This window comes from Hylobates moloch, unplaced genomic scaffold (genome assembly GCF_009828535.3).
Source record: "Hylobates moloch isolate HMO894 unplaced genomic scaffold, HMol_V3 SCAFFOLD_1, whole genome shotgun sequence".
Taxonomy (NCBI): domain Eukaryota; kingdom Metazoa; phylum Chordata; class Mammalia; order Primates; family Hylobatidae; genus Hylobates; species Hylobates moloch.
In genome coordinates this window covers 216,142,696-216,168,895 of record NW_026652276.1, presented here as the reverse complement: position 1 = coordinate 216,168,895, position 26,200 = coordinate 216,142,696, and the positions used below count along the sequence as shown (strand labels likewise).

General features: G+C 48.1%; 2 protein-coding genes and 1 long non-coding RNA gene across 17 annotated transcripts in view; 2 read left to right on the top strand and 1 right to left on the bottom strand.

The window, feature by feature from the left end:
* The window catches only part of WDR91 (WD repeat domain 91), a 30,505-nt gene extending 22,720 nt beyond the window's left edge, over positions 1–7,785 (top strand). For 4 of the 6 annotated variants that reach the window (XM_058426960.1, XM_032761840.2, XM_032761838.2 and 1 more), the window contains 4 exons: positions 381–493; positions 1,759–1,956; positions 5,078–6,828; positions 7,443–7,785. In XM_058426960.1, coding sequence (XP_058282943.1) covers positions 381–493; positions 1,759–1,956; positions 5,078–5,242 — 476 coding nt within the window. In that variant the 3' untranslated portion in view covers positions 5,243–6,828; positions 7,443–7,785. Of the gene's footprint in view, positions 1–380; positions 494–1,758; positions 1,957–2,481; positions 2,638–5,077; positions 6,829–7,442 lie in introns of those variants that run through there. The other 2 variants (XM_058426961.1, XM_058426965.1) reach the window with 2 other exon arrangements.
* Positions 7,786–9,437: 1,652 nt separating this feature from the next.
* On the bottom strand, positions 9,438–16,320 carry LOC131381065 (uncharacterized). The gene is made up of 3 exons (XR_009209503.1): positions 16,013–16,320; positions 10,911–11,184; positions 9,438–9,573 (listed from the first exon to the last, which is right to left on the bottom strand). It is a non-coding gene; the product is annotated as an uncharacterized LOC131381065 (long non-coding RNA).
* A 4,375-nt stretch (positions 16,321–20,695) lies between these two features.
* Positions 20,696–26,200, top strand: part of CYREN (cell cycle regulator of NHEJ) — a 171,882-nt gene continuing 166,377 nt past the window's right edge. For 3 of the 10 annotated variants that reach the window (XM_058427010.1, XM_058427002.1, XM_058427005.1), the window contains exons 1-3: positions 20,719–21,118; positions 22,331–22,642; positions 23,574–23,649. In XM_058427010.1, coding sequence (XP_058282993.1) covers positions 22,469–22,642; positions 23,574–23,609 — 210 coding nt within the window. In that variant the 5' untranslated portion in view covers positions 20,719–21,118; positions 22,331–22,468 and the 3' untranslated portion in view covers positions 23,610–23,649. The other 7 variants (XM_058426996.1, XM_058426993.1, XM_032761835.2 and 4 more) reach the window with 7 other exon arrangements.

Below are 26,200 nucleotides of genomic sequence, written 5' to 3'. Positions count from 1 at the left end.
GTCCCCAGGAGACATCCCCAGAGCCTGGGCTGGGGCAAGGCAACTGTATCTTTAGGGAATTCCCAGGGCACCCATGGGGAAGTTACAGAGGGCAGTTTCTTGGGTGCCTTCCTAGACTTAGGGCTCCCCAGATGAGCTCCCCCCAGGGACTCCTGAGCCTCGCTTCTGACCTGGTGAAAGAAGCTGCCTCTGAGGCTCAGAAGCAGCCTGACCTCTTGGGCAGGGGCAGCTTTATGGCACTCATTGGGTCCTGGGTGCCTGCCCATGGCCTCCAGAACAGCTGTCAGCCTGAGTAGAGGGTGAGGGGGCCTCCTGCTGCAGGTAGATTCCTTCTGCAGAGCCCTGGCCAGGATGTGAGTGGTGGTGTCTCATTGCCTCAGACATGCAGCAGCACGAGTGCGCAATGAGCTGGAGGGCCCACTACGGGGAGGTCTACTCTGTGGAGTTCAGCTATGATGAGAACACCGTGTACAGCATCGGCGAGGACGGGAAGGTAGGTGGCCGCAGGATTCAGATAAGAGAGCACCGGGATGACATGTGGGCCGGCTGCAGGTTGTGGCCATACCTGTTATTAGCTCTGCGACCTGGGGCCTCTTTTTGCAGCTTTGTTGTCTGTAGAATAGGGATAAACTAGTAATTGGTCTTAAAATCTTTGCGAGGTTTTAGTGAGTTCAGCGGGAATTGGCTATCCTTATGTAAGGAAGTACCAAAAATTACTCATCTTACCATAGATGGATCTGTGGGGTCTGGATTTAGGGCTGAGTTTGCTTTGCTGGGCTCGGTAATGAGTGGTCCCAGGACCACTCATGGATGTGTAGTTTGCTGAGTGGCTGGGGACAGCTTCTTAGATGCGTACAGACCCCAGCAGAGCCCAGAGATGTAAAAACAAGAAGCCAGAAAAAAAGGAAAAGTACATGTCCTTGGTAGATTCCCTCTGTGGAGGGTTAGGAACTAGGAATAGTGACCACCTCAGAGTGGGAGCTGGCAGGGGCAGAGGTGGGAGAAGGACGCCCTTTCCATGTGTGCCTGCCTGGACCTTTGGGATTGGACACTATCTTTTTATCCCTTGAAAGGAGTAACTACAAAGTAAATTCTTCATTTGAAAAGTTTGGGAAGGGACTTTTACATTAAAGCTCGACTTCCTTCTTATGTGGGATGCTTAGTGAGAGAGGTGGTCACAGCCATGTAACCTGTCCGTGGGGTAGGCTAAGGGATGATGTCTGCTACGATAAGGAGCTGAGTTTATAATGGCATCTCCCAGTGTTCAATTGATTATATGCCTGAAACACTGGAAATATATGTGGACTTTGTCCTCTGTACCTTGTTCCGAGGACAGAAAAATCTAGTTGGGTTCTAACTCTGATAATAATAATAATAATAATAGGTCACTTGAAGCATTCCTCCTGCTTGAGAGACCAGGAATCCAGGCAAAGCCACTTGCTGTCCCTTTTCCTCTCCTAGGGTCAGGCCAGAGGGAAAGAGAAGGGTTGGACTTTAATGTGAGGTTGCTGCCTCTTTTTCTAGATTTTCTTCCCTAAAAAATGCTTAAATCATGTTGGCCAGAGATAGGACCTGTAGACCTCTCACCCATTTTTCTGCTTCTGGCACTTGAAAGGCTTTTCAAGGATGTCAGCACTGTGGCTGGGGGAGGCGGGTCACCCTCACCAGCCTCTGCTCTGGAGTGGGTCCTGGCTCTTCCTCGAGGCCGGCATTGGCCAGCTCCGCTGAGAGCACCCTGCTTGTGCCCTGTGACTGCAGTTCATCCAGTGGAACATCCACAAGAGCGGCCTCAAGGTATCCGAGTACAGCCTCCCCTCAGACGCCACGGGCCCCTTTGTGCTGTCTGGATACAGTGGCTACAAGCAGGTTCAAGTCCCCAGGGGCCGACTCTTCGCTTTTGACTCAGAGGGCAATTACATGCTGACGTGTTCTGCCACAGGCGGTGTCATCTACAAGGTAACTGATGGTTGGGGGTGGGAAGTGGTGGTATTGTGGTGGGCAGGGGTTCCTCCCTGGAGGTCTGGGCCATGGCCACTGAGCATGGCCCTCTACCCCGAGCTGCATGGCTGTGGAGATGCCTTTGACAAAGGATGGGCAGCGCCTAGAGCAGGGGTGTCCAATCCTTTGCTTTCCCCGGGCCATGTAGGAAGAAGAAGAATTGTCTTGGGCCACACATAAAATACCCTAACACTAATGATAGCCATTGAGCTAAAAAAAAAGAAAATCGCAAAAAAAATCTCATAATGTTCTTAAAACACAAATTTATGTTGGGCCCCATTCAAAGCCGTCCTGGGCTGCATGTGGCCCGCAGGCTGCACGGTAGACAAGCTTGGCCTAGAGCCTCCTTGCTGCAGGCCTGGCCGGGGCTGCTTTGCAGCTCAGGTGGTTAGAAAAGACGGGACCGGGGCATGAGACCCCCATTCTCTCTGCTCATCCTTGACCAAATTCTGCCCTTTCTCTGCCTTCTTTCCTTGGGAATAGCCTATTACAGAAATCGCTCGGGAGTAGGGAGAAGAGTTGGGGAGTGTTGGGATGGAGGAACATGCCCCCAACCAGGTCCCAAGTAGGTTGTTTATTTTAGTACTCTAATCTGGTATAGATTTATTAATTTATTGAATGTCCCATGGGTCAAGTATATTCCGGTCCATGTTTTTAAAAAAATGTTTTAAATTTTTAATTTTTGTGGGTACATCCATAGATATATATATTTATGGGGAACATGAGATGTTTTGATTCAGGCATGCAATGTGAAATAAGCATCATGGAGAATGGGGCATTCATCCCCTCAAGCATTTATCCATTGCATTGCGAACAATTCAATTACACTCTTGATTTTAAAATATACAGTTATTATTAACTATGGTCACCCTGTTGTGCTATCAAATAGTAGGTCTTATTCATTCTTTCTATTTTTTTTTAACCCATCCAGTCCATGTTAGAGACAGAAATTTGAGGGCGTAATTTGTCAAGCCATAGTGTAAGTTGTCCACATTGTTTTTTGCCCCTCAGTTTACACGTATTAGCTCTTAAGTCAGAACTTATTTCATGTATTTTTAAGTATAAGTGTCTTCTGTTTTACTGGTATCACCTAGACTAGTGATGGGGATTTGTGTCGTAGCCTGAGCTCCTGTGTCTGGTGTCGAGTGGGTCCATTCTCAGCCTGTGTGATACTTTTTAGTTATTTGCCCAGTGGTGGTGTTTGTGTAGATAGAGTCCTTCAAGGTGGGATATTCTCAGCAGCTTTTGCTGCCACAGCTCATTGACCAGTCAAGAGCATGTGTTTTGGATGGCAGTTTTGTGCTGGGCATTGGACCAGGCACTGAGAAGTGTATGAAGGACATACAGAAAATGATCTCTGCTCTCTCGGGGTGCATACTCAGAAAGAGACACAGTACCAACAAAGGAGAGCAATGCGAAGTCGAGCAGCTCAGAGAGAAGAAAGCTGTCTCAGTGGGGACTGAGTCCTTGGGGGAGGTGGGAGGCTGTGGATTGGAGGCCTTGGAACCAGGAGGAGAGGACGAAGAGGAGTTGTTGGGTAGATGGAGAGGAAAGCAGGGCTTGGGGCCCCACATGGGCAGAGGTGAGCAAGAGCTCACAGTGAGGCAGGGGGCACTGCACGTGCTGAGGTGGAAGTGGGAGCCTCCTAGACTGTAGCCTGAAGTGTGCACGGCAGGACCTGCACTTGCTGTCAGTTAGGCTCCTCTTTTCTGTGGAGCATGATTCTGTCAGTTGCGCTTGCCCTTTCCTTCAAAATTAGCTCCATCATTTCTCATAACCGATATTTCCCAACAGAGACACTGTAAGACGCTTTCCATTTACAAGCCTGATCTTATTTTATTCTCCAAAGGTTTGTTTTTGTTGCATTTTTGGTGGGCTGTTCAGTACTTTGCTCTCTGTATGGATATATGTGTGTATGTATTTTATTTTTAGTCATGCAGCCTTTGTCATTTCATCTGATCAGTTCGTATGATTTACAGTCAGACTTGCTGTATGACCAATTAGTTGGTTGAAAGATTTTCCTCCGTAGAATTCTTTAAATGTGAATAATGAGATCTAATTACTTAAGGAATATATTGAACTTCAGGTCCCACTTTTATAATCTATAAACAATGTAATTTATGGTTTTTGTAAGTGTTTTTTCTATGATGGCTGAATACTGCATTGTCTGCCGCTCACAGTTGTTATACATCGTGGTGCTGATAGTAATTCAGTTCATTCCTAGCTTCCCCTTCCCCGTTAGTGCCCTATCGCACAGGATCGCTGGCTAGCTAGTGCTGGGGTTCAGAGGAGAGCCATGTTTCTGCACTAACTGAAGGCTCCCCTGTGGCCAGCACTGTTCTGGGTGCGGCAGGCTGGCCCCCCCCCGCAGGAGAGAGCTGCCCGAGGCCCTGCTCTCCGCAGCTTGCATTCCCCAGTATGGGACGTGAACCTTCAACAAATAAGCAGATTCATGAGCACCTGTCAGGTAGTGAGAAGTGATGCTGTAGTGAGAACCACCAGTGTGCGTGCAAGAGTCACCAGCCCACAGTCAGTTCAAGGCAGCTGAGAAAATGCCTTTTTTTTTTTTTTTTTTGAGACGGAGTCTTGCTCTGTCGCCCAGGCTGGAGTGCAGTGGCGCAATCTCGGCTCACTGCAAGTTCCGCCTCCCGGGTTCATGCCATTCTCCTGCCTCAGCCTCTCCGAGTAGCTGGGACTACAGGCGCCCGCCACCACGCCTGGCTAATTTTTTGTATTTTTAGTAGAGACAGGGTTTCACCGTGGTCTCGATCTCCTGACCTCGTGATCCGCCCGCCTCGGCCTCCCAAAGTGCTGGGATTACAAGCGTGAGCCACCGCGCCCGGCCGAAAATGCCTTTTTTTAAGGAGCCGCCCAGGGACTTGTTTTCCACTTCAGATGGACCAGCTGTAGTTGGGAAAGTGAAAGCATTTCCTAGTTCAAGAAGTTAAACAGACTTTCTGGAAAGGTGGGCATGTGTGCCTGGCCTCAGGCACATCCTCAGGTTAGGCCACTGAAAGTGGATCAAGTGTGTGTAAGTGGTGTTTTCTGACACCTCCTCCTCTTTCCTGTCCTCTTGCAGCTGAGTGGCGATGAGAAGGTTCTGGAGAGCTGCTTGAGCCTGGGTGGCCACCGAGCCCCTGTGGTCACCGTGGACTGGAGCACTGCCATGGACTGTGGGACCTGCCTCACCGCCTCCATGGATGGCAAGATCAAGCTGACCACCCTCCTGGCCCATAAAGCCTGATGACCTGCCCCAAGGGCCCCCTGAGGAAGCAGTATTATCTGGGGTGGGGGGAGGAGATATAGGACAGGAAAACCAGGTGCTCCACTCCAGCTCCCTGCCAGTGCAGTGACTCTGCAGGGAAAGACTGGCAAGGAGGCTCAGGCACTTCATCTGTGGTGACTGGAATGGGACCCACATGGAGTAGGTGGCATATGCTTCCCAGAGACTGGTATTGTGGCTGTGCCAGGAGTACACGTGAGACTATGGGAGGAAAGCTCCGGAAGAAGGAGAAACATTGCAGTGGCTACTGTGTTGGCCCAGTAGAAATTGACAGTATTTTGTATATATGTGCCCATTTTTTTTCTTTTTTAAGAAAAGAGAACACTCTTGTGGTCCCCTGATGTCTCTTTCTAGGATGTGTGTCACTTTGCTTCAGTGACAGCCCTCCCACCTAGCCTGGCTCTGCTGGCCCCGAGCTGAACCTCTCCAGGCTCTCCTGTTGCTTTGCCATGGAGCCAGGTCAGCTCTCTGTCTGTTCTGCTGGGTAACAAGGTTTGGCATTTCCTGTTTCTCTGGGCTTAAGTCAAGGCCACAGAGCTCTTTTTCTTCCCTGAAAGCTGGCAGCTTTTGTTACAGAAGATTCTCAGGATGAAGGCAGGGGCTAAGGCCTCTGCCACTGGCTGCCCCTTTCCATCCAGTGGCTGCCGTTTCCCAAGACGGGCTAAGCGTTCCTTATCTGAAATGCTTGGGACAGGAGTGTTACAGATTTTGGATTTTTTCAGACTTTGGAATATTTGCATATATACATAATGAGGTATCCTGGTAGGTCTTATGTCTAAACGTGAAATTCATTCATGTTTTATATACACCTTAAACATGTAGCCTGAAGGTAACTCTATACAGTATTTTAAATAATTTTGTACATGAAACAAAGTATTGATTGCGGTCAGGTATGGTATTTTCTTGTGGTGTCATGTTGGTGCTCAGAGTTTTGGGGCCAGGCACGGTGGCTCACGTCTGTAATCCCAGCACTTTGGGAGGCCAAGGTGGGTGGATCACTTAAGGTCAGGAGTTCGAGACCAGCCTGGCCAACATGGTGAAACCCCATCTCTACTAAAAATACTAAAATCAGCCAGGCATAGTGGCAGGTGCCTGTAATCCCAGCTACTCCGGAGGCTGGGGCAGGAGAATCACTTGAGCCCAGGAGGCAGAGGTTGCAGTGAGCTGAGATCACACCATTAGGAGAACCCAACTCAAAAAAAAAAAAAAAAATTTTGGGTTATGGAGCATTTTGGACTTTGGATCTTTGGGTTAAGGATGCTCAACCTGTACCTCTTTCATTTGGTGGCTCCTCTCCTTCCTCCAACTGAACATCTTTGTGGAAAGGTGACGGCTGTCTGCACCCACTGCTGGCGAATGGTGAGGAGGTCAGAGCAAGGGGGCCAAGTTGCTGCTGGTGGGCACCTGGGGTTCAGGCCAGCCCAACTGTGGCTGAGCCAATCTGTAGCTGAGCTGAGCATCAACCAGCTGTGTCCACACCCTGCCTGAGGCCTGTCCTCTCCTCCCTGGCTGCGGTGGGACCTTGAAGAGGCAGATCCTCCCACTAGGTGAGGAGGAAGAAGAGACTCACTCCCCTTCTCCCTCTTGCCTTTCACAGCTGAGGCAGAGCTTACGGGAGGAGTCGCTATGGGAGTGATGGGCCTGGGCTTTGGTCTGCAGTGCTTGGCAGGGGCGACCTTATCACTGAGCTGGAGAAGGCGGCTGCCAGGAGTCATTTTAAGTCTCTGAGCTCCAGCCCAGTTCTAGGGACACAAGGCTGGAGTAGGGATACTCCTAGTTACCTTGAGGAAAAGCACAAAGAAATTGGTACCAAAGCCTTGGCTCTGTTCTGGGAGTTGAGGGAAAAGTAGGGAGGTATTTAAGTGGCTTGATTATGAGAAAACACCAGAGACAGTAGTAAATAGTTATTTACCGATTTTTACCCATTTCTACCCTGGTAATCCTCCCTGCAAATGAAGAAAACCAAGACTTCTTCATTTATTATTTTTCCCCATCTTCTGTATTGAAACAGTGATCTTACTTATCTCACCCAGTGACTCTGTAGGACATTTAAAAAGTGGTCATGGTTTTCACTGGAGTGAGAATGTATTAATGTTTCCTCTCGTCATCTCAAAGTTTCTGTCTTACTACCTTTTCTCTCTCCTTAATACCATCTCTACAGCTTGCTGAGATGCTTTAAGGATCACAGAGACACAAAGAAGATTTGAACCCTGCGCTCCTCCCATCCCACCTCTTACTGCCTCCCGGGTGAGCGCTCGTCCTCAAATAAAGCATGTTGGAACTTCCGCTTATCTCTCCTTCCATAGACCTGCTTGGCGTCTGCTTAAGAACCCAAGCAAGACTCTTCCATTGTCTTGGTTGAGGGCGGCATAGAAGAAAACATCTTTCCCAGTCCCAGCCTCAGTTCCCAGCCCAGGTGTGGACCCTCAGCTCTGGGGAGGGCTGCACCGAGAGCCTTGCAGGTGCACTTCCCCACTTCCTCTCTTCAGATACCTGCCGGTATTTGCCTCTTCTGCTTCATGGCCTCAGGCCTTGGCTGTGTTCTGGGAGTTGAGGGAAGCATTTGAATGGGGAGGGCCTCATAGCCAGTCCCCATTTAAATGCTTTAGGGTTCAACATAATCTTTTGAAGTATGTATACATTGTGGAATACAGATAATGTAGAATGATTAAATCTAGCTAACTGACATGTACATTACCTCACATGATAAATAACATTTTAGCTGTCAGTTAAAAAAATTCCCCAAACCCCCAAATGCTTTAGGTGCTGACTCCAATCTGTGCAAATCACAGAGTTCAGATTCCTGACCCCTGCCTGGGGCGGGGAGCATCTCTCCCTTCAAATAGCTCTTTTCAGCTGGCTATGGAAAGAGGTTTTAAGGAGAGAAATGTGCAAGGGGTGGTTCTGTTAAAAGAAAAACTTAGTCAATGATACTCGTTAAAGCACCGTAAAGACTACTATCTCAATAGGTATAGGGACCACTGCAATGGAGTCTTGCACGGGGGAGAGAGATTGGGCTCAATTCTGAATACAGCGTGCACAGTGGGAATTCCTAGCCAAGGAGCAGGGTGGGGGTCTGTGAATAGAAAATTACTAAGAGGAGCCGTCAGGGTAAGAGAGATTCTGGTGAAACTGACCTAACAGGACTCTTGCTGAATACAGACTAGGGTGATAGACCACTCGGGGATGGTGGAGGGTGAGGAGCCTGATAAGGCTTGGAGGGTGATCAGATACCGAGGGGAAAGGGGTTTTTGCTAAGACTGGATTTTACAAGGAAGCCACAGACGGGCCTTGCAGAAGACTCAGAAGCCTGACCAAAGCTTGGACTAGTAAAGCCTCTTTGTCAGTTCCAATTGCCAAGGATTTTTTTTTTTTTTCCATAAGTGGCAAGGCAGAATAGCCAAGTATTTTCTGTTCCTTTATTCACAAGGAAAAGATGCTTCTCCACCCCAGCCCGTGAGACCTGGGCTTGTCCTGGCTCACAGCCAGTGAGAGCAGGGACCCTGGAAGTCAGTGACCCTAACCCCTCAAGGGGCAGTGGCGGAGAAGCAAGTCCTGCCTGAGACTGCCCTCCTGAAGAGCTACGTGGACCCCAGTGTGGCAGTTTGGTTTGTGACCTGAAGGCACTGGGGCTGCCCCTTCAGCCTTGCTATCTGGACACTGTCCCATGCGGCCAGGGGCTGAGGGCAGAGATCCAGCTGCATGGGTGTCGCTGCTGTGGAGGAGCCACAGGCGCCATGCAGGGAGGGAGTGTGGTGTCCGAGCTCGCTGTGCCTGGGTGTGGGTAGCACCCATTCTAGTTGCTGATTTTTTGCAAACCACGTTTCAGATCACTGTCCTGAGTTCCCATTTTAGGGCCAGATCTCGTCAGATCATCCTTTCAACCTGAAAATGCTGCTGGGGAAGGCCTCACCAGCCACTGCTTGCGTGGGCGTTTCCAGTCTGGGCTCTGGCGTCCTTTGGGCTGTGTGAAGCCAGGAGTGTGGTTTTCAACTAAAACTCAGCGCCAACGTCATGTGACCGTGGCAGAGCCCAGCATCCAGCAGGACATGTGGGCAGAGGGGACCCCCGGGGCCACCACCAGAATATTAAGCGTTAGCAAGGCCTCCTGTCTTAAAATGTTGTGAAAATTCAGGGACAAGAGAAACCGAAGAATGGGATGCAGGAAAGTTTTTATTTTTAGGTGTACGTCGGCTCAGTGGAATTGCATCCAGAAAGTCTAAGCATATAACAAAGAAAACGAATGTCTTTTAAGCATTTTGAGGCAGGAATCACGTGAAGCAGGAAGCAGGCTTACAGAAGCAAGAACAAAGGCCATTAATTACCTTGTGACACTTTTGCAACATGTCTTACATCTCTGGGAAAACTTAGTATGCAGCCTATGCTTATCTGTCTTGTGACCTTGCAGCTGTGCAAGGAGGAAAGAAAACACGAGCTTACAGAGCCTACAAAATACCTGAAGGGCAGATATGGTTAATGTTTCTTGGGACTGGCAGTTAATATCCTTCTTTAACTCTAACTTCAGGGGGGCTACTTAAATTCTTTTTAGCCTTGGTTGGTACAGCAATTCATTCTATGAGCTATTATTTCTCTTACTATAATTTTACTATTATTACTTATGCTATTATCCTATTATTTTAATTTTCCACTTCATTCCCCCCTTTGGTGCTCTATATAAATGTTGGTTAATAGCACCACAATTGTTTATTTTTTCGTGAGTCGGTACGTATTCTTCTTGGGGCAATACTTAGTCAATTCCATTATTTGAGTAGTAGTGTATTTGGCCACGACTGCCTCTATAGTTGACTGAACACTTCTGATGAGAAGAGGTAGGAGACAAGGGAGAATTAGGCAGGCATCTGTGATAAGTAGGAACCCACCTATTAAGGTTTTGAACCCACTAAAGGTCAAAAACCATCCTTCAAAGAGAGAATCTGGAGACCAACCTGACCAGGTTTGAACTGGAACATGGGCTAACTTCCACATCCTGGCAGTAATTTCCATGACAGCTCACCTGTTGTCGTCTATTTCTAAACAGCAGTTTGTTAGATTAAACTTATCATATACTCCTTCTGAGGCTAGGAGGTAATCTAGTGCCAGTCTGTTTTAATATATGGCATTCCTCATCTGTGTAGCTTGTATAACTAGTAAATCTAAAGCTCTTGATGTTTCATAGGTTATTATTTCAAGAACAGCCTGTAACCTTATGATGCAGTTGAGCATATAAATTGGGGTGCAGTATCCCCATTACCTATTTTGTGCCTAGGTAGCTGGCCCATAGTATTTAATGATTTTTTCAGGAGGCCATTCATTATTTTTCTAGTCTCCTATGTCTATGTCTTTTTTGATATTTGTATTTATTTTTGAGATCATGCTCCTTTTAGTTCTTTTATTCTCATTATAGACTGGATATCCTAAGAGTTCCCCTTGCTTTAGAGGAATTAGAAAGAAGGATGGCTTGATTGTTCCTAACACACACGCTCCTGTCCACTTAGCTGGCAGTTGCTGATATGCCTGTGCTCTACAGATCCAATATAGGCCTTTTCCTGAACAAAAACAATAACAAAATAATAAGATAATCAGTATTACTAAGATCACTACTAGGCTTATAAGTTCTATCCACATTTACTTATCTAGTGAAGACTCCTCAAGCTTTGGCCACGCGTAGACTAGTCAGCTTCCAGTGTGTGACTACAGCAGGATTTGACTCCTCAAGCTTCAGCTGTGCATAGACTGACCAGCCTCCAGAGTGGTCAGAGCAGGGCGGTTGTCTTTCTCAGTGGTGTCATGGTTTTGCCACAGGATTAGTCATGTTGGATGGGCCGGGTCTTGTTGACTGGTTCACTGGTCCTGCGCAGCCAGCTTCAGTCGACTGTGATGAATCCAAGGTGTGATACCTGCAACTTTAACAGCAGTGGGAGTAGACAAGATTATAGTGTGGCGCCCATCCAATGTGGGCCCTAGTGTGGTTGGGTTCCATTTCTTAACCCAAACCAAGTCCCCAGGTGTAAAGGGGTGAACTGGGTCTGTCGGGCTTATAGGCAATTTTTCTCATACCCAGCCATGAATCTTTCGCATAGCTAATCCTAAAGCTTGCATTTGCTTTTTTAAAGTTAGTTCCCCTAGTTCCCACAGATCACCTTTTACCTGATTTATATAATCAGGGGTGGTCGGCTGAACACAATTTCACAGGGTGAAAGCCCAGTCAATTTGGTAAGGGTACACCTGACTTGGAGAAAGGCCATGGGCAAGACCTGATCCCACCTAAGATGAGGTTCTTGACAAAACTTCAGCAGATGTTTTAGTGTCTGGCTCATCCATTCTACCTTTCCTGAGCTCTGTGAGTGGCAGGCTATGTGCAATTTCCACTTTGTCTTTAGCAGCTGCGTCAGCTGCTGAACAACTTCAGCCATGAATGCTGGGCCATTATCTGATCCTAAAGTTAGAGGCAGTCCAAACCTAGGAATAATGTCTTTTAGCAACACTCTGGTTACTTCTTGGGCTTTCTCTGTCTTGGTAGGGAATGCCTCAACCCACCCTCAGAAAGTGCAAACAAACACTAGCATGTACTGATAGCCTCCTGCTCGGGGCAGTTCGGTAAAGTCCACAAGCAAGTTTTCACAGGGTGTAGCTCCAGTCTCTTGAATCCCTGGGGGCTGAGTTGGCACTTGCCTTGGATTGTTCTGGGCCCAGGTTAAACACTGCTCACAAACGGCTCAAGTGATGGCAGTAAGGCACAGCACATAGAAATGCCATCCTACGAGAGTTTCTAATGCAGTCTTTCCCATGTGTGTTCCCTGATGAAACTGCTTCATAATTTGGGGGGCTATTGCTTCCGGAATAGCTAGCCTCCCATCTGAGAACTTCCACCAGCCTCCTTTTATGTAACTTCTGCTCTCTTGTTCAAACCAAGCTTTTTCATTGGGAGAGTAGCTTGGGGTTTCAGGTAAGGAGGGTTCTAGTAGAAGCAGCAGGGTTGGGGTTTTCTTTTTAGTACTTGAGTTGGACATAGCTGCTTGTCTGGCTTCTCTGTCTGCCTTCCTATTTCCTTTTGCTTCTATGCCGCCTCTTGTCTGATGTCCTTTACAGTGAATAACGGCCACCTGGTCTGGGGCCCACACAGCTTCTAAGAGTTGTAAGATTTCTTCATTTTTAATTTCTTTCCCTCCAGCAGTTAAGAGTCCCCTTTCTTTGTAAATGGCTCCATGGGCATGTAATGTAGCAAGGGCATAATTTGAATCAGTATAGATGTTAACTGTCCTTCCTTTGGCTAGTGGTAGTGCTCTAGTTAGAGCTATTAATTCTGCTTTTTGTGCTGAGGTTCTGGTAGGGAGGGCCTGTACCTTGGCTACTGAATTTAGAGTCACCCTGCATACCCAGCTCAGCAGACCCCTTCTGATATAAACCTACTTCCCTCTGTGAAATGTTCAGCGTCTGGTCCTTAAAGGGTTGGTCTCTTTAGTCTTTCCGGCTTGAGAACACCTCATCTACTATGTCTACGCAATAGCGTTGGGGAAGCCAGTCTTGCAACTTGGGCATATCTACAGGCAACAGGGTAGCCGGGTTGAGGGTATTTGCGGTTTTTAAAGTTACATATGGATTTCCACATAAGAGCCCTTGATATCTTAACATTCTTGGATTAGATAGCCAGTGATATCCCCTTTGCTCCATTAAGGTGATCACTGTGTGTGGCACCCGTATTATTAGCTTTTGTCCTAGTGTCAGCTTCCAGCATTTTCTGCCAACATGGCAGTGGCAGCTAATGCTTTTAAGCAGGGGGGCCACCCCAGGGCCACAAGGTCTAACCGCTTTGATAAATAGGCCACTGGTCAATACCGTGATCCTACTGTTTGAACTAAAACTCCTGTAGTCATTCCTTTTCTTTCATGGACATAGAAAAAGAAAAGCTTAGTCAGGTCTGGCAATCCCAGGGCTCGAGCTTGGCTTAAGGCCTTTTTGATCTCATTAAAGGCCTTCTCCTGCTCATTACCCCAGAGGAGGGGCTCTTTTTCTCCCCCACTTTGTGGCTTCATACAATGGCGTTGCCATGAGTGAAAAGTTTGGCATTGAAGTACAGCAAAAGCCTGCTGCCCCTAAAAACTCCCTTACTTGTCGCCGGGTGACAGGAGTGGGGAGTGCGCATATGGCTTCCTTCTCCCCACTGCTGAGTTCATGCTGCCCTTGGGCTATTAGGAAACCTAGATATCTTACTCTTTTTGCACAGACCTGAGCTTTTTCCTGAGACATCTTGTAACCTGCCTTCCATAGAAGGCGAAGGAGATCTTTGGTGCCCCGGAAGCAATCTTCCTGGGTAGGTGCCACAAACAAAAGATCACCAATGTATTGTAACAATACACACTTGTCATTTGGTGGGACAAAAGACTTGAGGTCTGATGCTAGTGCCTCTTCAAAGATAGGGGGGGAGTTTTTGAACCCTTGTGGGAGCCTGGTCCAGGTGAATTGTGTTCCTCCCCATTGGAATGCAAAAATAGGCTGACTTATTGGAGCTAGCCTGAGGCAGAAAAAGGCACCTTTTAAGTACAAACAGGAAAACCAGGCAGCGTGAGCAGGAATGTGGCTCGTCATTGTATATGGGTTGGGCACCACCGCATGTAAGGTAACAGTAACTTTATTTATGTCCCATAGGTCCTGCACAGGCCTGAACCCACCAGACGGTTTTTGCACTGGTTAAGAGTAGAGTATTCCAGGGTGACTTGCATTTCTTTATGATCCCATGTTCTAATAGCTGATTTATGTGCTTGGTCATTCCTTGCACTGCCTCTATAGACACCTGGTACTGGGGAATGTGCACTGGAGTTGCACCTGGAACTAACTCTACTACCACTGGTGCCCAGTTTATGACCAATCCTGGAGGACTGTCTTCTGGCCACACCTCAGGTATTTCAGTGACTAGTTTGTCAAATATTCTGTCCATAAATTCAGACAGCCTGTATGCCTCTTTTACATATAGCCTCCATTCCTCAGTCTTGGGGAGGGTAAGAGTTAACATCATAGCTTTTGGTCAGCTTAGATCCAGAGTCATGTCTCCTTCCAGCCTGAAAGAAATTTGTGCTTGTAGTTTCTGAAGCAAGTCTCTCCCTAACAGGGGCACAATAAAGTCAATCTGTTGGCCTCCCACTTTCATAGAGACCAGGGGCTCCTGGAGGCCTAGAGAGATGGAGCCCAGTCTATCTCAGTCCTTGTATTCCTCAACTCCTGCTAAGCTGACCAGATCGGCATCCAGCTTTAGAACAATGGCTAGTGGCTGCAGGCCTTGGGCGGGCATCAGGTCCCTGGCTGCTACTTTTTTCCTTTTCTCTTTCCGGACATTCATCCTTCCAATGCCCTTTCTGTTTGCAATCTTGCACATTGATCCCTCTCAAGCCTAGGCTGGTCTTCAAACCCTGGCCTAGCTTGTCCTCTACTGTGACCACGACTACGTCCGCGTCCTCTCACAAAACCAGTCTCTCAATCAGAGCAGCAGCCAACAAATCAGCCTTTTCCTTGGCTTTGTGCTTTGCCTCTTTCTTGGCTTCCTCCTCTGCATTAAGAAACACCTTAGTAGCTACTTGAATGAGCTGGGTAATATTCATAGCCTCAAAACCTTCCAACTTCTGAAGCTTCTGTCTAATGTCACCTTGTGCCTGGCCCACAAATGCCGCGTTAACCATGCACTGATTCCCTACAGCCTCCAGATCAAACAATGTATAAAGCCGGTATGCTTCACAGAGTCTTTCATAAAATTCACCGGGACTCTAATCAGCCTTTTGGTGTACCTCTGAGACCTCTCCCAAATTCGTTGCCTTTTTCCTTCTGGCCTTTATTCCATTAAGGAGTGCCTCCCGATACCTATGCAGGTTTTGCAATTCTCCTGCCTGGTTTGGATCCCAATTTGGATCTGCTTCTGGGAATCTCTTCTGTGCATACCACTTAACATCATTTGTGCCTTCAGGTGCATTGCTTTCTAACCACTGTAAGGCTGCCTGAGTAATTCTCCTGTGTTCTTCTGTATTGAACAATATTAAAAGTAGCTGCTGACAATCAGGCCAGGTAGGGTTATGAATCAGAAAGATGGACTGCATGAAGTCTATGAGGGCCTGGGGCTTCTCCGTGTAGGAGGGTGTAAGCTGTTTCCAGTTTAGGAGGTCAGTCCTTTTCTGTCAATGCCTAATGTTACCTATTTTCCTTTATTCCACTTTGAGTCTGAGGGGTTTGTGATTATCAATTCTAAAGGGTCACAGCTCCCACTCGTGCAGGAGGGGCTGCCTTTCCTTTTTGGAGCCAAACAGGATATTTTTTTATCTTCTTTCCAAGTAGCCTAAATGACACAAGACCAGTACTGACACATCTCATATAAATATGATTTTTGACAGATGTACTTACTTTCTGCTGTGTAACTTTTTTCTCAGTCTAGAGAACTGCATTCTATCCCATGCTGTTTACTATTAATAGCCGCACAAGCGTCAAATTTTAAGGTTACATTTTTGGGGACCCCTCTTTCTTCTGTTCTAGCTATTACCTTACTTGTGTCACCTAGAAAAGGACCAGTCCTTAATTTTAAAAACTGTGATCATGGGAGGCTTAAAATGGGTCATAATACGTATCAGGTTGGTTATTTCCTGGGCTACATACCTTGGATAGAATAGCATTATACAAACAAGTTTCTTTTAGAGTCCTGGTACACTTAAAATAACCATAAAATAATAGGACTGTAGCAATCTTTTGTCCTACCTCAGTGACTTGATATATATACTGGAAACAGTTCTCAGTCTGAGGAAGGTCAGTTGAAGTCCTTACTGTTCAAGTCCAAATTTTAAGGAGGATGAGTCTGCGATGAGTTTCCTCATGTTTCAGCTGTGCGTGGACCAGTCAGCTTCTGGGTGGACCAGTCAGCTTCTGGGTGTGACTGGAGCAGGGCTTGTCGTCTTCTTCAAGTCACTTTGCAGGGGTTGGCGAAGCTCCTCCCATCCACGTACAGCTCCCAGCCTACTGATGTTTAAGGGTGGTCTCGGTGGTTGGGCCTACTAGAATAAACTGAGTCCAATACTTCTACACGGTTATGGTTAACTGGGCTCTCTGATACCGGGAGCAAGGTGGCAGGGTTTAGGGTGTGCAAACTTCAGTGGTTATGTGGGGATTTTCACAGAGCAAGCCCTGGTATCTAGTTAGTCTAGCATTCATCTAGCATGGTGTCCTTTGGTATTTATAAAATCACCACAGCATGGGGGGAGTTTATGTTTAGGTTTTGTCTAAGAGTTAGCTTATCTGCTTCTTGTGCTAACAGGGCCATTGCTACCAGGGCCCTTGGACATGGGGGCCAGCCTTAGGAAACCCTGTCTAGTTGTTTTGAGAGATAGGCCACCGTCCTTGGCCAGGGCCCTACAGTCTGGGTTAAAACTCTTAACTGCCATTTTTTTTCTTTCTGACACAGAGAGTGTAAAGAGTTTTGTCTGGTCAGGTAGCCTCAGGGCTGGGGTCGACATGAGTTTTTCTTTTTAACTCATGAAAAGCTCGTTGCTGTTGGTTGTAATAGATGTAGTTTATCTAATCTACATTTTTATTGACTGTCATCTACCAAAATATTGACTTAAATCCTGTAACTATTTGATTTCAAGCTTTAAATTGATCTGGTATTCCTTGCAGGGCTTCAATTGCATCTAAATGGATGTGAGAGTTGAAAGACCTATAAGGGGCTTTTCTCGCTTCATGATGTCTTCTTCTACTTATTATTTTTTCCTCTTGTTGATGAAATGTCAGGGTGAAAGGGATAGCCAAATGGACTAAAGCACAAGTGCCACTCTAGTTATTCGGCAGAATGCCCAGTAAAGGTCTACCACAATACCACACATCCGCTTGGGGATGAACAAGGGCTGACTGATTGATAAGCTCTTGAAAATTCTTGAGCTCACTGCATCCCTTCAGGTCTCCAAGGAATGCTAAGTCTCCTCCCTGCCGTGAGAGACATGAAGTGAACTTAGTGTTGGGAGATGGAAGCTGGATGGCCCTCCGGGGCTGACCCTCAAGGACTTTGGGATATAGCAGAGAGAATCTGGCATGACTTATTACTCCAGGCTATAGAATCCTGGAAAAGAGCTACCATGCAGCCCATGCCTGGCTGACTGGAGGACCACCTTAGTGGAAGGGGGACAATCAGGGCCTCTGGCCTGCCATGTGCACAAGCGTAACAATTGCTTTTGTTTAACATGCAGATGGAATATTTGATCCATTTCAACCAGGAATTTGCATCTTGGTGTGCTGTCTTAATTGCCAAAGTTTGTTTTAAGTCTTTAACTTTTATGATCCTCTAGTAAAATGAATGCTTCCTTTAGCACCAATTTTTATTAGTTTTTAGACCAAAGAAAGCTAAACACTATTTTATATTTAATAATGCTTCTTGTATGACTTTTATACCAGATAAGCTAAATTTTACCTTTATATTAGTGTGTTATTAATGTTAAACTTAATCTTAATAAAACCTTGTAGACATATTTATCCAATTTTTTATGTTTGACCATAAGGTAAGATTTTATAGACTCTCTAACATTTTATAATTTTTGTTAAAGAGCAGGTAGATGCTTTAAGAAAAACCTGTTCCATTTTTACTTTAATGTCCAGTTCACAGAAAAACTGGATGATACCTTTTTAACTTTAGCTAATATGTTTACACACAGAATTTTTTTTATAATTAACGTTTTAAAACTTGCTTAAACTTTTAAAACAATAATTTTTTTAACCTTTTAATGTAGGTAAAAATCCACATTTTTATGCCCCTTTATAATTTTTTTTTTACCAAAGGTATATTTTACTTTTCTTATACATCTTGCACATGAACTGTTTTTTTTTTTTTTAAATAGTACTCAGGAGGCCTCATTACTTTTAAATTATACAACATTTTTTGCATAAAAATTTTTTTATAACTTTTTTCTTTTACGACTTTCGCAGACAATTTTTTAACGTCTCAATTTTTTGACTTATTACAAACTTTTTTTTTCTTTAAACAACCAGTTAATTTATTTCAGGACAAGAATTTACCATATAACTTTTTTTAATATAAATTCTGTCTCCCCTGTTTTTTTTTCCTTTTTAAAAAAGCGAACTTTCTTTATGTCTTTGGACTAGACTGTCGAAGGCCACAAGATTAGAAGTTACCATAACACATGTTACACTGTTAACTTTCAGCAAACTTCACTTTTGTTGAAAACCTTGTAAGTTTGAGATTTCAATTATCCTTTGCTATTAATAAGAACTTGTTTAGTCTAAACTCTTAGAATTGGTACAGATGGCCTCTTTTTCTCTTTGCTGGTCTTTCCTTGCCTCTGCCAGCCGCTTATGCTGCTGTTCTCTTAACTACTGTGGTGGTGGAAAGGGGGTCTAAAACCAGCTGTAACTGTCTATGTACGGAAACCGGTCTGGGTGCTTTGGCTTACAGGTTACCTTGTGCCATACCTTTGAAACAAGGGACCTGTCCAGGCTTCCTTCTGGTGGCCAACCTACCTCTAATGCTAGCCAGTTAATTTCACACAAAGTTCTAAGTTTTCCTGTTGTCATAGTAACACCGTAATCTCCTTTAAATTCTCTCTTGAAAAAATTTTTTTAACATAGGTCCCAGTGGGGTGGACTTACTTTGCACCTGACCCATGTTTTTTGTTTTTTTTTTCTTTTTTTTTTTTTTCCGAGACAAAATACCACGCTCACACCACGCATACTCACCACAAGACAAAGAACGGGTAAAGAGGGCATACACACTTTTACCGTTTATACCAAACCAAAATCACGAAATTCAAAATCCGAGTACCAAAAAATTCAAGCCAAGTCAAAACCAAAACCAAAGTATCCAGCAATTCAAGTCAAGTCAAAACCAGAACCAGAGTGCCAATGCAGGCATGCTGTGGGTGATCAGGCCACGTTTCCACTCAAATGGAGTGGGGCAAGTTCCAAAGACTAGTCTTACCAAGTCAAGCCAAGTCAAATGGGGCAAGTTCCAAAGACTAGTCTTACCAAGTCAAGCCAAGTCAAAACCAGAACAAAGGTGCCAATACAGGCACACTGTGGGTGATTAGGCCATGTTTCCACTCAGATGGAGTGGGGCAAGTTCCAAAGACTAGTCTTGCCAAGTTTCAGATGTCTGGACTCCAAGTGCCAGTTCCTTCTGGGTGTTCAGCCACTGTGTTAATCCTCCTTGGAGGCCTGCTATGCGCTGCTCTGGCGAGGCGTTCCACCGGGGCAATTTCCTCCCTGGGAGTGCTCTTTGGATCACGTCACTCAGGCTGGCCAGAGTCCCCTACAGGGATGCTCCACAAGGCAGGCTTAAGCCACCTAAGGGGCTGCCTCAGCCGTCCGTCATTCACCTTGCTTCCCTGTCAGGGAACCAAGGAATGTAGCAGGACGAGCCGCAGACAAAACCTCAGACACCAAGTTGTGGAAGAAAGGGCTTTATTCAGCTGGGAGCATTGGCAAGCTACTGCCTTAAAATCCCCTCTGCACTCCCTGAGTGCACAATTTCTGTCCCTTTTAAGGGCTCACAACACTAGAGATTTCACGTGAAAGGGTCATGATTGATTTGAGCAAGCAAGGGGTACATGACAGGGGCTACATGCACAGGTGGTCAGAGAGAAACAGAACAGGGCAGGGAGTTTCACAATGTTCTTCTATACAATGTCCGGAATCTATGAATAACATTGGTTTCTAAATCATGAGTTCATTTTTAACTACTAGGTTTAGGCCAGGCAGGCCCAGGTCCGGTTTTGGGCCTGGCGCTGGGCTGCCTGTTTTTGATTTCACTTCCTTTTTTTTTTTTTAAACAGGTACTGAGTATAAAACAATATAAAACAATATGAGAGGGTCTCTCTCTTCCCTCACTTTAACTTCGGGAGGGCTGAAATTCTTTTTAGCTTTGGTTAATACAGCAATTCATTCTATTCTAGCTATTGTTATTTTTCTTACTATAATTTTACTATTAGTACTTATGCTATTATTCTATTATTTTCTTAATTTTCCACTTAATTAGGATAACAAACCGAGGCCGGGCTCCCATCCTCCTCCAGCACACGAGGGAGGCCCAGCCCAGCAGGGAGCCTCCCTTGGTTTCTGAGGGAATTCCCAGCGGGCCTTTCCAAAACACTCCCATTCCCTTCCGCTAACTTCAGGGGCCGAGAATTAACACTTTCACCCTCCTCAAGCCCGTGGCGCTGCCCCGCTGGCGTTCGCAGCGCACAGCAAACCGGATGCCAGCCGGAGGCGTTAGCACCGCCAGTATGGGGCGCCCGCGGACCTCCGACTGAGCCAGCTGCCAGGAACCGGAAGTGTCCCGGGCGCCGGGATTGCGAGGGAGCCGGGAACGCCCCAAGACCGGAAGTGTCCCGGGGCCCGGGAGCGCGCGGGGCCCGTAAGAGGCGGGCGGCCAGAGGAGGTCCGCGGAGTTCCGGCGCCAGGCGAGACGGCGGGGCTTAAAGTTCCGGGGGGGAGGGGGCGCGGGTCCGCAACCGCTCGGAATTTGCCTGCCGGCTCCGCTCTGGAAGCTAAGAAGGGGCACGAGAGACGGGGAACCTGAGAGCAGGGAAGCCAGTAGCCGGCCGGAGTAGCGCGCGGCCGCTAAGGTCGGAAGGAGCCGGTGCAGCCCTGTCCGGCGTGCGGCGGGGTCAGCGAAGCCCCTGCGGTGCTTCGCCCGCGCCTTCCCCTCCGCAGTCACCAGCCCTCTGGGCCTCCCAGCGGTCGGCGCCGCCAGCGGCGGGTACCGGCTGGCAGAACGAGGGCGGGCTGTGAACTGGCAGCACATCGCGTTCCCGCGGGGCCCCCGTTCTGCCCAGGCAGGGAGCGGCTGGGATGGGACTGTCTGAGGTGGGTCCGCGAGCGCGGTGCCCCAGAGACCTGGCTTCTGGAAGGCGCTCGGCCTGCTCTTGGGGCCGAGAAGCAGGGCGGGGAGGCGCGGGGTCTGGAGTCTGCGGGACCTGGCTGCGAATCCAACCAGCTGATTTCAAACTTTGCTGTGATCTGCAAGTTAACTAAGTCTCAGTTCCTCGTTTGCGAAATGTACTTAATAGGCACCCCAGGGTGAACTAAATTTGTCCGCATAAACTGCAGCACTGTGCTTGAGAGGCGCCTTAGTGGGTAGGAGTCACTAATATCACTGAGTTTTGACAGAAATGAAGGTGCATTGGCAAAGGTGTGCCCCATGGCCGGGCAGGTTAGGAGGAGGGCCTGCTAATATTTTTTCTTAAATTGTAAACAGCCATCTGGATGAGCAATACATTATCAAATTATGATTCAGAGAGGAGTATCACTGACTACTCTTTTTTGGGCAAACCTCCGCTTCAGGAGCTTCTGGCTTGATTCCTAAGTGAAAGGTAGAGACCTAGGCCCTCTGAGTCACAACTCCATCTCTCTGGGTGAGGACTGAGTTCCAGGACTGCTGAGTGGAGGCAGAACAACTGGGATAGGGAAAAGAGAGGCCAAACTAGATTAGAGGCTGGCGTGGGCTTCAGAATCTACAAACTGGCACAGTTATGCCTCCGGGCCCCTATTGCTGCTTCACGTTTGACCAATCAGAAGTAGCTTTAGCTTAAGGGCAGCGTGTTGGCCAATGAGACTTTATTGTGAAATAAAATGCCCTCAGTTTCATGTAACTGAGCCACCATAGAGGAGTGGAGAAAACGAGTTGGCCAGATGAGGGAGAGGCCATTAAGAGGTAGTTTAGGGGTTGAATGGGCTGGGCACCCCGAAGACAGTGGCATTTGGGGTGGTAATAAGAAAGAACATTAGGTGCCTCCGCCTCCTTCCTGCCTTTCCTCCTGTGCTGCGTCAGTCAGCGCAGAGGCTGCAGGAGGTATCTCTGGTTGGCTTTGGCTGCCTGTGGGGGGCACCAGCTTTGGGGAGGTCAGAGGGCTCTCTCCTGAGCTGCTGTCCTGCCCGCAATCACACCTGCCTGATGCCTGTGAATGGCTGTCTGGGTCTCCTGGGCCTTGGTCACTTCTGGCCTGCCCTGCACCGACCAGTAACTGTGCCTGATGACTGGAGGTATTGGAATTCACTGGACTTTATTGTTCTTTGTAGGAATCAAAGATCAGCTCCCACTGAGGACAAATGGACCTGTAATTCTGGGTGTGACGAGAGAACGAGATTTACCTTCCTGAATTAAAAAACAGGTCATTAAGCTTGGGCCCTGACTCTTCTTTGTGAGAAGGTACAGAGATGGAATCCTTACAATCTGAGACTAAAACGAGGGTCCTTCCCTCATGGCTGACAGCCCAGGTGGCTACAAAGAATGTTGCACCAATGAAGGCCCCCAAGAGGATGAGAATGGCAGCAGTGCCAGTGGCAGCACCAAGGTGCGACAACCCTGGTCGTAAGACTCCTGCGAATCTGGCAAGTGGAGCAGGGGTCTCCATGACCTGGGCCAGGTCTTCCAGCCTAGGCAGAACAGCAAGATGGGCGGGTGTTTCAGTCTTATCATCTCTTGAGCTTTTAGAAGGTGGAGGGGCTGTGGGCGGGAGGCAAAGCGGGTTAACCCTCAAGGACAGGCACCCACTTCTGCCTCTGCACTGGTGAGTGCCCTACCCTCAGCACACACAGAGTGGGCTCTCCATGTCAGTCAATCTCTGATGCCAGTTGTCCAAAATGCCAGTCTCTTCCTTTACAACAAACATGGTAACATCAGATGGGCAAGATCAGTGGTAGGGTCTGTTCTGAGTGGTGCCTGCCCCTGTGGACAGACCTTTAGGGATGGACAGATGAGCAGCAGCTGCAGGGCTAGCAAGAGATCAGGAGCTGGGGAGTGAGTTAGTTGAATGATGGTAATTGCCAGGGGCGCGGGTGAGTCTCCAGACTGAAGCGTGAGGTGGGCGGGGCCCCAGCACTCCGTGTTCCCCTCGCTGGCTCCTCCTCCTCTAAGGTTTCCTGACTGACAGCCTTCCCTTGTGACTGCTGCCGTCTTTCCCTAAGTCTGGTCCTGCTTTCAGGTTCCTCTCAGTGCAGCCTCAGCCCGAGGTCCCCTTCCTCTTGCATCCACGTGTGTGTTTCAGAGGCGGCCATCCTTCCCTACTTCCAGATCCTTGTAGGGCAGTTGGTGGAGGATGGGAGGCACCCCGGTGTTGCCTCCATGAAGCCCTGTGCCAGTCACTGGGCTGCAAGGCTGAGGAAATTGTGTCCGTGTCAGGGAAAGCTCCTCAGCTCAGAGGTGCTGGTGCCTCCTGCGTGGTAGGAAGGCAGGGGGAAGAGGCCCTGTTGCTCCTGTTTTCTTTGCCCTTATGAGACCTGAGAGTCTGTGTCATCTGTGCCTTGCGTGTCTTTGTTTCAGACTCCCTGCGACAAGGACTGTGTACTGCATGAATGAGGCCGAGATAGTCGATGTTGCTCTGGGAATCCTGATTGAGGTAAAGTCAGACAAGCCTCTTACTCATAACCAGAAACTCTGCATGAGCAGAAGCTAGACTAGGCCCTTGGTCACCGTCAGTAAGAGAGACGCCCTCTGCCATAGGCTACCTCTTCTTCCTCCTGCCACTTGCCTCGCTCTTGTCTCGGCCATGCTGCCCAGGCCTCTCCCCATGTGGGTGTGCGCTCATGGGGTGTCTTTGGGGCTAGATGCCTGGGAGGGCATGTGTGTGTTAGGGAGGGCGTGTGTGTGTTAGGGAGGGCGTGACTGTGCGCTGGTGTGTATGTGGATGGGACATGAAGCGTTTACCTGTTTGTGTTCTCGGCAAGGTTCCCAGTTGGGTAGATGACTTCTTAGCCATGGCCCCTCTCCTGAGCAGAGGATGCTGAGCTTCCTGGCTTCCTGCAGTAATAATTGCAGTGCCTCAGAGTTGCACAGTATTCTACAGTTTACCAGGTGCCTTGAAAGCGTGTGTTATGTCATTTCAGCCTTGCAATAACCCTGTAGTGTGGGACTTTTCCTGGTGCTAAGGCGTGGGCCCACACCCAGGTTTTGTATCCTGGGCTCCTCCCATTCTGTCACCGGCCTTTCTAGACATGTTTCTTCCATTTCTTTTTCCTTTCCCCTCAGCTAATCCTCATGCCTCTGCTTGCTTCTCTCCCAAGTGGGTTCTGGCTTCTTCAAGAGCTGTGAAGAGGGGGTCAGGGGGAGGAGTGGGGTGAAGAGAGGGTGGGTGCTCAGGATATGGGTACATTGCCTGGCCTGGTCACATTGGCTTTGTAGTTGCTTCTAGATACATCCTGCGTTACTGACAGATCAGCATGTTAGGGAAATAAAACAGTATGTTGAGCCTGCCTTTTCCCATACTCCACAGAGCCGCAAACAGGAAAAGGCCTGCGAGCAGCCAGCCCTGGTGGGGGCTGATAACCCAGAGCACTCCCCTCCCTGCTCCGTGTCACCTCACACAAGTTCTGGGAGCAGTAGTGAGGAAGAGGAGAGTGGGAAAGAGGCACTGGCTCCAGGCCTCAGCCCTTCCCAGAGGCCGGCGGGTTCCAACTCTGCCTGCAGCAGGAGCCCTGAGGAGGAGGAGGAAGAGGATGTGTTGAAATACGTCCGAGAGATCTTTTTCAGCTAGGGCATAAACTGTGCACTGAACTGTCTGCCGAGAGCAGCTGGAAGACAGCTGAGCTTCCACTGGCTGCCCACCTGTGGGAATGGGGCTCTCTGTGTTCCTGCCTTTGTGCCTTCTTGGGCCTGGCAGATTCACCTCAGGCCTGAAGCCTCTGGACACTCCAGGCCTTGGGGCTGCCATTCTGAGTGTGCAGAAGGCAGGACTCAAAACGAGATCCCATTCGACTCCGTCTGTATGTACTGTGCCCTCTCCCGGCTCTGAGGCTCTGGAATCCCAATTAGTTAGTCAGTGACCAGTGTGTTAGTCAGTGACCAGGTTCCAGGGAAAGTGATGTCATTTGGTGGTCCAACTTGCTGGAACCAAAGAGACAGTACTTTTCAAAGAAAAGGATCACTGCCAGGTGCACTGGAATTGCTACAGTTTAGTCCACATGATCTCTCTTGAAGGAGGAAGCCTGTTTCAAAAATAGTTTCCATCATGAGTCTATCAATGAGATCCCACCTCTCCAGCCAGCCTAGAAAGCAAACGAGCTACCCACAGTTCTCTGCCCTGTCTGGGAGGTTGAGGCCACAGTGTATAGACTGGTAAGCCAGACAGGGCTCCTCCCGCAAGCTGCTACCTTGCTTTCACCTGTACCTTGGTCCCCGGGCAGCTAGCTGTAAAGCAAGAGGGACAGGAGCCCAGAAGAGACACTGAGGACAAGAGATCACACCAGAGTACATGTTTCTGCCCTTGTTTTCATTGTGGCTTTGGACAGGAATAGATGAGTAAATCACTTGCCACACAGGTTTTCAAATACACAGGTGCTGGAAAATACACACAATTCCCCAATGTGTAAGTTGTGCTAATGTCTTTCCAAGTCCTGGGTTGGGAAGTGGAGGGTGGCAGCGTTTGTATGTGCGCAGCCGTCCAGTCCTGTTTACAGCGAGGATTTGGAGTCCTCCAGGGTCTCATCATGGGAGTGATTTGTCAGCGGACGCCTCTGCCCTGTCTGGCTTCAGGTCCAGGGAAGCTTTGAAGCAGTCAAGGCTTGTCTTTGTACCCTATGTGTCCTGTCTTTGTTGAATCACTCAGAGATCACTCCTGGACCTCTGGGGTTGGAGTTCCAGTGATGGCTTATGGCGGCCCGCTCACCATGGTGGGCCGAGTGGAAGCTCCTTAACCATGCCCCCAGAGACACTGAGGTGCTCGCTCTTTTAATGTCCTTGTTTATTGCCATAAGTCTTTGCTAGGTTTCAGTTTGGCATTTGGCAAATCAGCCTGGAAGTCTGGCCCCGTGACAGCAATCGCTCCCTCCCCACCCTCCTGAAGCTAGAGGAAGATTTGCTCACATCCATTAATTAAAGCAGGAATTGGTGTGACAATGAGCTGCGTGGTTTAGGGAGTCTTTGGGAGCCTTGGAAGTCCTGAAGGACAGACA